General features: G+C 47.1%; 1 protein-coding gene across 2 annotated transcripts in view; it reads right to left on the bottom strand.

Moving 5' to 3' along the window:
- The window catches only part of SCAPER (S-phase cyclin A associated protein in the ER), a 2,262,878-nt gene that overhangs the window by 1,961,595 nt on the left and 287,509 nt on the right, over positions 1–13,774 (bottom strand). For both annotated transcript variants that reach the window (XM_069222023.1, XM_069222024.1), the window contains exon 7: positions 5,033–5,133. In XM_069222023.1, the coding sequence (XP_069078124.1) occupies positions 5,033–5,133 (101 nt within the window). The remainder of the gene's footprint in view (positions 1–5,032; positions 5,134–13,774) is intronic.

Genomic DNA, 13,774 nt, shown 5'->3' with positions numbered 1-13,774 from the left:
CAGCACCTTCTCTATAGCTCCCTTGAGAAGGAGCTTGTAGACCTCTTCCTTGAGTTGTTGAGGGTATCTTGAAGGAGTCCTGCGGGGAGGGTTGGGGGGAGGTTTCTGGACAAATTCTAAAGTATGGCCCTGTTCCACTAATTGTAGGACCCACTTGTCTGACGTAATGGTTTGCCATTGACTGAAAAATGAGGAAATTCTTCCGCCCAGGGTGACAGGAGGAAGATTGGGCGTAGCCGGCGCCTCGAAGACATCAGGTTCTACGCGCTGCATCCTTAGCAGGGCGGGTTGAGCGTCCACGGCCTGCCGGTCTATTATAGGCTGATTGAGCCGGTTGTCTCTGGGAATAGTATGGCCGAAATTGTTGCGAAGATGAGGGGTAGGAAGAGTATCTCTGTTGCTGATACCCTCCTCTGTAAGAGGGCTGGCCACGCCCCCTAGGGCGAAAGGACGTTTTCCGATATTGCAGGGTCCCTAGTGACCTTGCAGTGTCCGTGTCCGTCTTAATTGATTGTAGGGCTTCGTCCACATGTTTCCCAAATAACGCTTGGCCATCAAAGGGTAAGTCTAGGATCTTATTCTGGACTTCTGGACGAAATGAGGTGGCTTTGAGCCAGCCCTGTCTTCTTAATACAGCCGCACCTGCAAGCTGTCTGAAAGCAGTGGTCGCTATGTCCATTGCGCAGTCTATAAGCTCTGCAGACGCGCGTTGACCCTCTTGCACAGTCTTTTTTGCCTCTGATTTTACGTCTTCCGGCAGTTGACTAATGAAAGGTGCAATATCTGCCCAAAGCTGTCTGTCGTATCGAGACAAAATAGCCAAGGAGTTGGCAGCTCTAAGCACTAAGCTGGCCATAGAAGAAAATCTCTTTCCTATGTTGTCTAGCCTTCTACCCTCCTTATCTGGGGGCGCAGAAATTGGAGCAGAAGGATTTTTTGATTTTCTTTGAGCCGCTTGAGCTACTACGGAATCTGGAGGAGGATGGCCTGTTAAGCATGTTGGGGCATCATCGGGAGCTTTGTATTTCTTATCCAGACGTGGTAAAACTGCTGTGACTGTTGCTGGATTAGTCATGACCTTAAGGCCTTCTTCCCACAAATAGTTCACCATCGGGATGGAACGCACAGACTTCTGGAAGGGCTCTTTAAAATCATAGAGGAAACAATCTGTTTGCTTCGTCGGTAGCGGTAATGCAAAGTGCTTGGCTGCCCTCTCTAAGAGATTGTGAAAACCTCCAATGTCTTCAGGTGGGGATTCCACCTTCGAATGAGAAGGAGAAGGTGGAGCAGGAATAATATACTCGTCCCACTCTGAGTGAGCATCTATGAGCTCTCCTTCTTCTTGATCTCCATCAGAAATGTCAGTGTCCTGGGGAATTGTCATGTCTGGGGTAGCCACATCTGTGAGATGCAAAGTCGTCGGTCTTTGATGTGGAGTAGACGGACCAGAAATGGGCGATGGATGAGGCTGTTCTCCTTGTGGAGGAAACCTTCTGTTATAATCCACCAACATGGCTCTAAGGCCAGTAAGCAGGTCGGAAGGGATATACGTTCCCTGTTGATACTGCTGATGCTCCAAGGAAGCCTGGGGATCATAAGCTTCCTCATATTCTTCCTCTTCCTGATATTTTACATTCAGTTCAGATGGGCTGTGGGCCGTACCAAAAGGTCCCTCTTCGTCTGAATCATCATCTCCCTCCAAAAGATGTACTGGTACCAGGGAGGATACCTTACTAGGTGAAGTGTGGGTTGGTGTTAATGTGTCTGTTCTTTTTTGATATTTTTCCCTCGTCGACGGTGTCGTCGACGATCTCGTCGTCGACGTGTAAACTGACTGTCGTCGACGGTGCCGTCGATGCTGGACGCACTGTTATTTTAATAGCCGCAAGCTTCGCCGACGAGTCTACCGTCGACGAAGTCCTCGTCGACGGTAAAGCTGATACCGACGTCAGCGCCGTCGACGAGGTGTAGACGGTCGTCGACGCTGCTGTCGTCGTTGTAGTTCTCGTCGACGGTGGTGTACTCATCGACGATGTCGCCGACGGAGCCGTGGACGACGGAACACCTAAAGTAGTTGGAGTCGTCGGCAATGCGCCCACTGACGGTGCCGTCGACGGGGAATCCGTCGACAAGGCCTTTTTTCCAGTCACAGAAGATGGTTTTTTGAAAGGCACAGATGGAGGAACAGATGAAGATTTCCTGTGCCTCTCAGAACTGGAAGAACGTTTTTTCTCCTCTTTACTTAAGAGTCTAGTTGGGGAAGAAGATGGGCTGCGACCCTTATAAGACCCTGAAGCAGTCTTTTTGAGGGCTTTTCTTGAGGTTTGTGAGGGAGATCTAGAGCGTGATCTTGCTCTTTTAGTTGATCTCTTGGATGTTGATGATTCCTCACTCTCAGAATCAGAAACTGGATCCTTCCTATGCTTCAGTTTCTGCAGCCATATTAGTCATCTGCCTTCTCTATCCTTTAAGGTTTTAGAAGAAAAAGTACGGCAAATCTTACAGTCTTTGGCTGAATGATCTGGATAAAGGCAGTAAATGCAGTCTTGATGAGGATCTTCAGAGTGAAGTCTTTTCTTCCCACAAGTCTTGCAGTCTCTAAAGAGACTTTTCTTTTCCTTGTCAGACATAGTTGAAAAATAGCTGACAAATCAAAATTATTGAGTTTCTCTGAGAGAAAAAGAGCTGAATAAAGGTGTGAAAACAGAGCAGAGCTCTGAGGAGACTCCCTAGCACGACGTGCGGTAGAAAATCTGAGGTGCTAGAGCTTCTCTCAGGAGGTTCTGAAGGGTGCTGTCGCCTGATTGGTGGAGGATCAAGTTTGCTCCTTTTCACAAAATGACTCTGATAGACTATCAAATTGAAGAGGCCTAGGGCCTTTTTTTCTCTTCAATATGTTTTAACATTACTTATTAAAATTTATACCGGGACTCCCATCTCGACGACGGGGAATGATTCAAGCATGTGAATCTATGAAAGTTCCAATACTGGAGTAATGAATGCACCTCTGTTGCTTTTTTGTCCACTCCTGTAAGCCAGTTCTAGGGTACTGTGTACAGTTCTACTACCCACCTCTGGCATACTGTCTGAATACCGCATCTGAAATGCAGTTTAAACTTTTTTATTTATTGATGGGTGAATTTGTGTGGATGTGTCCGTGAGTGAGTGGATAGATGGACGGATGGATGGATGGATGGGCAAGTAGTGAGTGAGTGGATGGATGGATGGGCAAGTAAAAGTGAATGTTTAATTTGAGTTGGTGATTAACTATTCATATAAACATGCTTGTTCACTGATGCATACAGTTCTAAAAGAATTGATGGCTGAGTGAATACATTGTTGAATCAATGAGCACATTGGTGGGTTAATGAGGGCAGTTAGGAATGAATGGAAGAGTTGCTGGATGACTAATGGGTTAGTGCATTAATGAGATGTTAGATACATGCATGCTTTAGACGATTTACACTAGGCTGTGCTCTGCAAAAAAAAGTAAGTCAGGAGGATAGTTAACACAAATCCTATACCAAATTCTGACACACTGCAACCCAAAGCTAATCTTATTCCAAAACGCATAAATCCTTCTGCCCCAGTGCTCCATTTTTGGGCTTACATGGCAGTACTGCACATGCTGATCATCACAGAGGGCAGAGACATTCCTCGACAAGCACAAACAGCGTTTGAAAGTGAAAGTGGTAGCATACCTGCTGCACCAGTTGGCTCGAGCATACCAGCGCGCAAGCTATGCTTTTCCAACGTGTTGGTATCTATTTGGGCTTTTAACCACGCCCATCACTTTCACTCGTTCGTGGGCTTGCCTTTCAAAAGTCCTTCGATGACATTGGTAATTGCTTTATGTTTGTCCCTCCTTGGAGCAGTTTTGTGACCGCCTTGGGGACGACCCTGTTACATGGATAATTGCACGTTTGTCGATATGTATGACTGCGAGTGAACTTCTTTTTCCTTTTGTGTCTCTCCGCACTCATGCCCACCGTGGAGCTTTGAATCGGCTCGCTTATGTCAACTGTTTTACTTTTACTTTTCAATTTACGTGGCAAGACAATTCCAGTTAGGAATTTACAACGCTAATAGCGCTAACTCGAGCAAACGCTAGACCCATTGCATTGCAAATGCTTGTTTTTGATAATGGGGACTGGAGTGGCTGGCGTGCCCCTCAGAAAGCCTCAGTCAAATGTGAAGCATCAATGTACATAATAGAAGCAAAGTGTACCGTGGTTATTGTGCCAAAGTGACCTATCGAGCACTCTTTGTACCAAAGTAGGTTAAGTTATGTTTTGTCACTTCTGAACATATCGTATAAATCGCAATGCTTCGCCCAGGAAAAAGAACACAGATTAATAAAACTGTCTCTCGGTGCAGCTCATGAAGCTGCCATGAATGCTAGCTAGTCGCATTGCGAACAATTACATACATGGCCTCATAGAGGAGGAATTAAAGATGGTGAAATCCCGAATAAGAAATGAAGATAAATGTTTTCTTTAAATCAAACATAGCGTCTTTCTCTTCCTGGGGCATTACAGTAACACAATGATCTACCAAAAGCAAAGTTATCTCTCAGCCAAAACAAGAGAAAGTACACTTCACAGAAATTTAAGATACAAATAGCCACTTGATAGGTTTATATTGGCAACTTGGACACAATCCAATGACATCTGCGAATATATGGGTATTCTCCAGGTCATTCTTCTCCTGACTCCCAGACGTGATGTCAAAAATAATATATCTAAAGTGGATGAAAGTAAACTAAACGGTGAGAAACACCTGCTTTGTTAAGCAGCATCCCACACAGCTGCCCTAAACGCCAGCCCAAATTCGAGCAAAGCAACGTACAAAGGCTACATATAGAGAAGATGAACACGTTCATGAGTTGAATGCACAATGTTCAAGAAAAAAGCTCAAGCACCCATTGAAGGATTTCTAGGGCCACAACGAAATATATTTTTTAAAAGACTAGTCAATTCTACCCATTTATGAAAAATGCAAAGAAAAGAAGAATATATTGTTTCAGGGTTACCTGTTCTGCCCATCAGCCTTCTCTAGCTTTTCTTGTAGCTGTATCCAGTCAATAAGCGCCTTGAAATCTCTTACATAATTATCAAGCATCATTAAAACCTCCTGCAAATAAAATACATCACAACGTGTTAGGCTATACAAAAACTTCGGAATCACTTAACTGCATTCTCAGCCATGAGCATTTTATGACAAGGGATTAATGTTAGCACACTTCATATTAGTCCTGATAACTAAGCTGTAATGGAACTTATGAGGTGTAGTTGGTGGATCTCGCTGCACCACAGGTACAGTAGGTAGAGATCACAGATTAAATAAGAATATAGAGGTAAGAAGAACGAGTTACTTACCTTCGGTAACGACTTTTCTGGTGGATACATTAGCTACCTGTGGATTCCTCACCTCATGAATACTCCCATGGCGCCAGCATTCGACGGAAATTTTCTTACTAGTCTCTGCACGTCGACGAGCACGTCACTGTCTCGCACGCGACGCCGTCTGACGTCATACAGGCAATAAGAGGTCCTCGACGACGTGCAGACGTCAGTACCAATCATTTTTTACGTGCATGAGAACAACCAGGCAATGCAATGAAAGAGCAAGGCAACATCCATTATATTGTAAAAATACACCACATTGTATGAATAACTGTAAATCTTTTTATGTACATATATATATATATATATATAAAACTCTCTTTTAAAATATATACACACACCAAGTATATACATAAAGATATATACACATATACATATATATATATATATATATATATATATATATATATATAATATATTATATATACATCTATTGCACCCTCAAAGACCAAGAGGAGCGCACTCAAGGATTACTTGGCAAGACCATAAAGGCAACGGGGAGGCGGGTGGGACCGTGAGGAATCCACAGGTAGCTAATGTATCCACCAGAAAAGTTGTTACCGAAGGTAAGTAACTCGTTCTTCTGATGGATACAACTACCTGTGGATTCCTCACCTCATGAATAGAGTCCCAAAGCAGTACCACGCCCGGCGGTGGGTGCCTAAATGGTCAAACCAAGAAATCCTGCAGCACTGACCGTGCAAAATGGCCGTCCCTTCTAACCTCAGAATCTAAACAGTAATGTTTTGCAAAAGTGTGAAGGGACGACCAAGTTGCGGCCTTGCAGATGTCGACCACAGGAACACCTCTGGCTAAGGCCGAAGTGGCCGACTTAGCTCTGGTGGAATGAGCTCTAATGCCCTCAGGAGGATCCTTCTTTGCCAAAGAGTAACATATTTTAATGCAAAGAACAACCCACCTGGATAGTGTTCTCTTGTGGACTGCCTTTCCTCTCCTCTTGCCCACGTATCCAATAAACAGCTGATCCTCCAGCCTGAAATCCCTTGTTCTATCGATAAAGAAGCTCAACGCTCTCTTTGGGTCCAGACGGTGCAGTCTTTCTTCCTCTTTGGAAGGATGAGGCGGAGGATAGAACGTGGACAAAGTAATTGCCTGAGCCAAATGGAAGGGTGAAACAACCTTCGGGAGGAAAGCAGCCTTGGTCCTCAACACCACCTTATCCCCATAAAAAGTTGTATAAGGGGGTTTTACTGATAAGGCCTGCAACTCACTCACTCTCCTTGCTGATGTTATAGCTATCAGGAAGACTGTTTTTAAAACCAAATACCTCAAGGGGCAAGAATGCATAGGTTCAAAAGGGGACCCCATAAGGAAAGTCAGGACTAAGGACAAATCCCATTGCGGCATAACGAATGGCTTTGGAGGATATTGATTTAGAAGACCTTTCAAGAATCTGATAACAATAGGGGATTTAAATAAAGATGGTTGGTCTGGAAGACATATGAAGGCTGACAAGGCCGATAAATAACCTTTAATGGTAGCCACTGCACAACCTTTCTGCGCCAGAGATAGAGCAAAAGACAAAACGTCCGATAGATGAGCATGTAAAGGATCAATCTGCCTCTCTCCACACCACGCAACAAATTTAGACCACCTATTAGCGTAGATAGATTTAGTGGAGTGTCGCCTGGCCGCTAATATAACATCCACTACCTCAGGCGGGAGAGAGAAGGAACTCAGGTTGCCCCGTTCAATCTCCAGGCATGTAGGTGCAGACTCTGGAGGTTGGGGTGTAGAACCTGCCCCTGCGACTGTGAGAGGAGGTCTGCCCTGAAAGGGAGACGGAGCGGCGGGCACGTTGAGAGTTGGAGAAGGTCGGAGTACCACACCCTCCTTGGCCAATCCGGAGCTATTAAGATTACTAGAGCCCGGTCTTGGCGAATCTTCCTCAATACTCGAGGAATCAAGGGTATGGGAGGAAACGCGTAAAGCAACTGGCCGCACCAGGTCATTTGAAACGCGTCCCCCAACGCTTCCTGCATCGGATACTGAAGGCTGCAGAACAACGGACAATGCGCGTTCTCTCGAGTGGCGAACAGATCTACCCGAGGAAACCCCCACTTCTGGAAGATTAAACGGACTTGATCTGGATGGAGACGCCACTCGTGCTCTGCCGAGAAGTGGCGACTGAGACTGTCCGCACGCACGTTCAAAACTCCGGCCAGATGGTTTGCTATCAAGCAAATCCGATGGTCCTTTGCCCAGGACCATAGTCGAAGAGCTTCTCTGCAGAGAAGGTACGACCCCACTCCTCCCTGCTTGTTTATGTACCACATCGTGGTAGTATTGTCCGTTAGGACCTGTACCGACTGACCACGAAGGGAAGGGAGGAAGGCCTTGAGAGACAGACGTACAGCCCGTAACTCTAACAGATTGATGTGAAAAATCTGTTCCTCTGGAGACCAAAGACCTTTGATCTCCAGATCCCCCAGATGAGCTCCCCACCCTAGAGTGGAAGCATCCGTTATGACTGTGGCCACTGGTGGCGACTGCTGGAACGGCTTTCCTTGTGAAAGATTGTTGCTTGCAATCCACCACTTCAAATCCACAGCAGCATCTCTGGAGATCTTGACAGTACCCTCTAGATCCCCTCTGTGTTGAGACCACTGCCTTCGGAGGCACCACTGAAGAGCCCTCATGTGCCAGCGAGCATGCGTGACCAACAGAATGCAGGAGGCAAAAAGACCGAGCAGACGAAGGACCTTGAGGACTGGAACTACCGCTCCATTTCGAAACATTGGAACCAAATCCTGAATATCTTGAATCCGCTGGGGCGGAGGAAAGGCCCGACCCAATGTTGTATCCAGTACTGCCCCTATGAACAGGAGGCGCTGAGAGGGCTCTAGGTGAGATTTGGGCTCGTTCACCGAAAAGCCCAGGTCGAACAACAACTGGGTTGTTGACTGCAGATGACGCAACACAAGCTCCGGGGACTTGGCTTTGATCAACCAATCGTCCAAGTAAGGGAATACTGCTATCCCCTTCCTTCTGAGCTCTGCCGCAACCACCGACATCACCTTCGTGAAGACTCGAGGTGCTGAAGTAAGACCAAACGGAAGGACCGCAAACTGGTAGTGTTGCGATCCCACCACAAACCGGAGATACTTCCTGTGTGACTTGAGTATCGGGATATGAAAGTAAGCATCCTGCAAGTCGACAGACACCATCCAGTCTTCCATGTTCAACGCCAAAAGCACCTGTGCTAGGGTCAGCATCTTGAACTTTTCCTGCTTGAGGAACCAATTCAAGATCCTCAGGTCCAGAATTGGTCTCAAACGACCATCCTTCTTGGGAATCAGGAAATACCTTGAGTAAACTCCTTGACCCCTTTCCTGCTCCGGGACCAACTCCACCGCGCCCTTTAAAAGGAGGACTTCTACCTCCTGTTCTAGCAACAGGAGGTGTTCTTGTGAACAATACGAAGGGCGGGGCGGGATGAGGGGCGGAAACTCCCAAAAGGGAAGGGTGTAGCCTTTTCCCACAACACTGAGAACCCAAGTGTCCGACGTAACAGTCTCCCATTTGGTGAGAAAATGCTGTAATCTTCCCCCTACAGGAGAGGAGTGAGTGGGAAATGGTGGAAGCCTAAGGCTGCTTCCCCTGCTGCACCCCGCCAGAGGATGAGGAAGAGGCAGAGTGCTGCTGAGAAGCTCCCCTGGTGCGGACCCTACCCCTACCCCTAAAAGATCTATAGGGATGGGAAGAGGCAGGTTGCTGATATCTTCCCCGAAAGGAAGAGGAGGAAGAGCCACGCCCAAATCCACGAAACCTCCTGAAGAATCTGGAAGAGGCCGTGGAAGAAGGAGCTTGGAGTCCCAACGACTTAGCCGTGGCCCTGCTCTCCTTAAACCGTTCCAAGGCCGAATCAGCCTTAGCCCCAAACAGTTTGTCCCCATCAAACGGGAGATCCAACAATGTGGACTGTACATCTGCCGAAAAGCCCGAGTTATGGAGCCAGGCCTGTCTCCTTTCCACCACAGTTGTGCCCATTGCTCTGGCTACCGAGTCGGTGGTATCCAGTCCCGTCTGGATAATTTGGGTCGCAGCAGCCTAGGCATCAGAGACAAGATCCAAAAGACCCTGGGGAAGCTCTGTAAACGAAGAGGAGATGTCATCCATCAGAGCATGAATATACCTCCCCAGGATACAGGTTGCATTGGTGGCTTTTAATGCCAGACTGCAGGACGAAAAAATCTTCTTCGACTGCGCCTCCAGCCTTTTTGAATCTCTGTCCCCAGGCACCGTCGGAAAAGAACCAGGCGCTGACTTGGACGAACAGGAGGCCTGCACAACCAAGCTCTCCGGCGTAGGGTGCCTAGATAGGAAACCAGGATCAGTTGGAGCCGTCCGATACCTCCTGGCCACGGCTCTGTGAACTGCTGGGGAAGATGCCGGCTTCTTCCACACCTCTAAAACCGGATCCAGCAGAGCGTCATTAAAAGGTAATAGAGGCTCCGCCGCGGCTGAGGCCGGATGCAACACCTCTGTCAAAAGGTTTTGTTTCGCCTCCACCACCGGCAAAGGCAGGTCCAAAAAACTAGCTGCCTTCCGTACCACTGTATGAAAGGAAGCAGCTTCCTCGGTATATTCCCCCGGGGACGAAAGGTCCCACTCAGGGGAAGTGTCCAGCCCACTGGCCGACTCCAGTCCACGCAGCCCATCACCTGAGTCCTCTAGCTCTCCTTCCTCTAGGGCTCGTTGGTACTCCTGCTCTTCTAGTACCCGGAGAGCACGCCTCCTTGAATGCAGTCGTTGCTCAATCCGCGGAGTCGACAATACCTCCGCCGAAGTCGGAGATCGGCGCCGATCTTCCGAAGCCACCGACGCCGCATCCGGCGCCACAGGTAACTTCGGCGCCGACTGAAGAGCAGTTGAAACGGATGGACCCACCGGAGTCACAGGCCGAAATCTCGACGTCGACGGGATGGAAATCCCTGGGGCCAATCCCTCCGAAGCCACCGGAGCGGCCACCGGCGCCGACACTGGCGCCGAGCCCACGTTCCCAAACGGGAGAAAGGGCATAAAGGGTGCCGGCCGAAGAGGCGCAGGATCACCCAAAGAAAAGGCCAAAGGCCCAGCCGGAGCACCCCCTGGAGCCATCTGTTGGAAGATGGCATACATCGCATTCAAGAATGCGGAACTATCGGCTCCAGGGGTGGGAAAAGCCGGATACTGGGGTGCCTGACTCGGAGGCGACCCCGACGACGGCCTCGGCGTCTGCGCCGGAGAAAACACTTGAGGCTCCAATACCTCAATCACCGACGCCTGTCCAGGCGAAGTTGGAGACGCCGGAGAGGGCAACGGCGTCGAAGGATGCGGCGTCACCGTGGGGCTGACCTCCCATGTTCTTCGGCGCCGATCCGGAGACCTGGAACGAGCCTCCCTTGAATGACGCCGAGATTCTCTACGGCGCCGGGAGTCTCGATGACGCCGATGTCTTGGAGAAGACTTTTTCTTGTGATGCTTCTCCTTTGACTTGGCCATAAACAGCTTCGCCTCGCGTTCTTTAAGGGCCTTCGGATTCATGTGCTGACATGAATCACAAGTCGAGACGTCGTGGTCGGAGCTCAAACACCAAAGGCAATCGGAATGAGGATCCGTCACCGACATCTTGCCTCCACACTCACGACAAGGCTTAAATCCAGACTTTCTCTGCGACATTATTTCCACAGAGAAAGAGTACGCAGCAAGATATACACTGTAACCGCAAGAGTAACAGTTGCTCCCTCGAAGATAACCGTTTCGAATGCACGGAAAAAAGGGAACTGACGTCTGCACGTCGTCGAGGACCTCTTATTGCCTGTATGACGTCAGACGGCGTCGCGTGCGAGACAGTGACGTCCTCGTCGACGTGCAGAGACTAGTAAGAAGATTTCCGTCGAATGCTGGCGCCATGGGAGTATTCATGAGGTGAGGAATCCACAGGTAGTTGTATCCATCAGAATGCCCAGATACTGCAAATTCAGCTGATAGTATACTGAGATATCGTAAGGTATTTAGAACATAACATAAGATGCGTATTTATACAGTATACACCCACCTGAGGGAATAGCTTTGAGGTACTGGTAAATAAAATATCCATATGAGCAGCACTCAAGGATGTGGAACCCAGCTCAGTGCAGTTGACTGCTTTGTCCTGTCATATTCACAATTAACAATGGCACATCATGTAAGCAGAAAATGAGTAAGCAAAAAAGATGTTGGCCAAAAGTTGGGTAAAACAGCACAGTCTGTTTTCTGAAAGACATCTTGGGGGTGGGGAGGGTTTCAGAAAGTTGACGAGTAATGCATTCTGCCCATACCTTGCCATTGACTTTGGAACTTAACGTTTTCTGGGCTTCCATTTGCTGGCTTTAATTGCTTAAGGTTCTCCACCTAGAGTCTGTATCTGCCCAAGCTAAAACCATGTTTACAATATTGTTCTAGGAACTCGTTTTCTGCAATAAACCGGCCTGTAAATCTCGTTATCTCATCACATTCGCTGTGCATTCAAAGTCCAAGGTCAAAAGTCAAGCCTGTGTCTTAGAGGGAGCCTGGCGTTAATTTTGCTTTGGGTTGACTTCAAAGTAAGAGCATTTACAGGAAAAGGGAATGCAGCATACTTGATCCGTGGAGTCTGCTTCTTTTATCATCATAATCAACAGGAAAGGTTAAGCCAGGGTGCAAGTTTTAGACCCTGTGACCTGCAGTCAGATCTCTGCAGCGGGCGCATTAATCCTGTATGAAAACCAATTTTTCAATAATGTAAGTATAGTATGTTTTGGGACGAACCATGTGCCTTGTCATGGTTTATGAAAGGATTTCCTTAGGTAGGTGGGTAGAAACGAGGTCATACTTCAAAACGAGGTCTTACATCAAAGTGTTTAAGAGCATGTTTTCTGTTGTTCTGTAATATAAGAACCACAAGTTGTTTCTGATTTGTGGTAATGCAACACAAAAACAAATGTGATAAATCCATATTCATTATTATTGGAAGGAGACACAAATTTTAATTATTTCTGAAGTGTCCACTTGCTGGAAGGCACAATCAACACGTTCTTTTCTTACTCACACATTTGCGTTACTAGACATGATATTGATATCATACCCTAATTCCAACTACCTGTATTTTCTCACACTCCCTGTTTTTAATTTCAGTATGTTTCTGGTACATCATCCAAATGACCTGGCGCTACACAGACAAATAAACGCAATAACATTCTGGGAAGATATTCTTATGGTCCCATACTAAGGTAAGACAAATTTAGATCCAGGACTATCACAGCTTACAAGTTAATTCCATAGCAAAGGCCTAAATAAATTTATTAGCAGTGTTTTGTTGCTTTCGTCCTATCATTTGTCTGTTTTAAATTTAAGGGCATAGAAAGCACTCAGTCCATGTGAACACATGCCAGCACATTCATTGTTGTAGGGCAGACACCGACAAAGGAGTACGCAGAAAAATAAAATACCCCACTTTCAGAAATACAGAAAATACTTCTGAGTGAGGCAGTGATAGTAAGTTTGTCATCTTTTTTTCTTGCTTCTATCTCTCGAATTTTTATTGTCTTTTTCATCTACACCCCTCTTTCTTTGCATCTACCCTTTCTATCCACCTTTCTATCTTTCCCCATCCACTGCTTTGTAATTTCCCCTCCTTCCTTTAAATCATCCATTCAACTATCATCCATCCTTTTCTTTTTCTATATCCACCCATCCATCCTGCCTTCCTTCCTTCTATCTATCTATCCATCCATCCAGCTGACTGTTCATCCTTCACCATAGCCAACCCTTCATCTATCCATATCTTTAATGTAATCACTGTCTATTCATCTATCCACCCTTCACTGCACCCCTGCCTGTTTCATTCTTCTCTACATCTACCCTCCCTGCATCCATCCTACTCTCCATCTATCCCTCCCTCCATACCCCTTTCCCTCCCTCCCTTACATTGTGCTCTCTTGTTCCATTTGTTTCTGCAACCAGCATCCCATAGATCCATCATACTTTTTTGTTGTAGCAATTTTTGTTGCAGTTTGTTGCACATAACTGCTCAGTGAGACCCCCGCCCCCTGGCTCAAGCTGCCACCCCCCCACCCCTGGCTCAAGCTGCTAAAATGTGGGGTGTTGATGATGCGCCTTGGAGGCCCGTAGAATGTAGATAATGTGTACTCTGTCCTGCAAATCACGGCAATTAAATTTTTGTGCATGCCCTGTGTTGTAGGCCAAGTGTCTACTGTGTGCAAGTGAACTCTGTGCTGCCGGCCAGGTTGGTATAAAGCATATGCACAATCCGTGCAGCAGGTTAGAAACACGACTATGCAGGCACACTTTGCAGCTTGTTTGGCACAAACAATTAACGATGAGCG

This window comes from Pleurodeles waltl, chromosome 3_1 (assembly GCF_031143425.1).
Source record: "Pleurodeles waltl isolate 20211129_DDA chromosome 3_1, aPleWal1.hap1.20221129, whole genome shotgun sequence".
Lineage (NCBI taxonomy): Eukaryota > Metazoa > Chordata > Amphibia > Caudata > Salamandridae > Pleurodeles > Pleurodeles waltl.
Note: the sequence above shows the minus strand (reverse complement) of the source record. Positions and strands in the feature narration are given on the sequence as shown.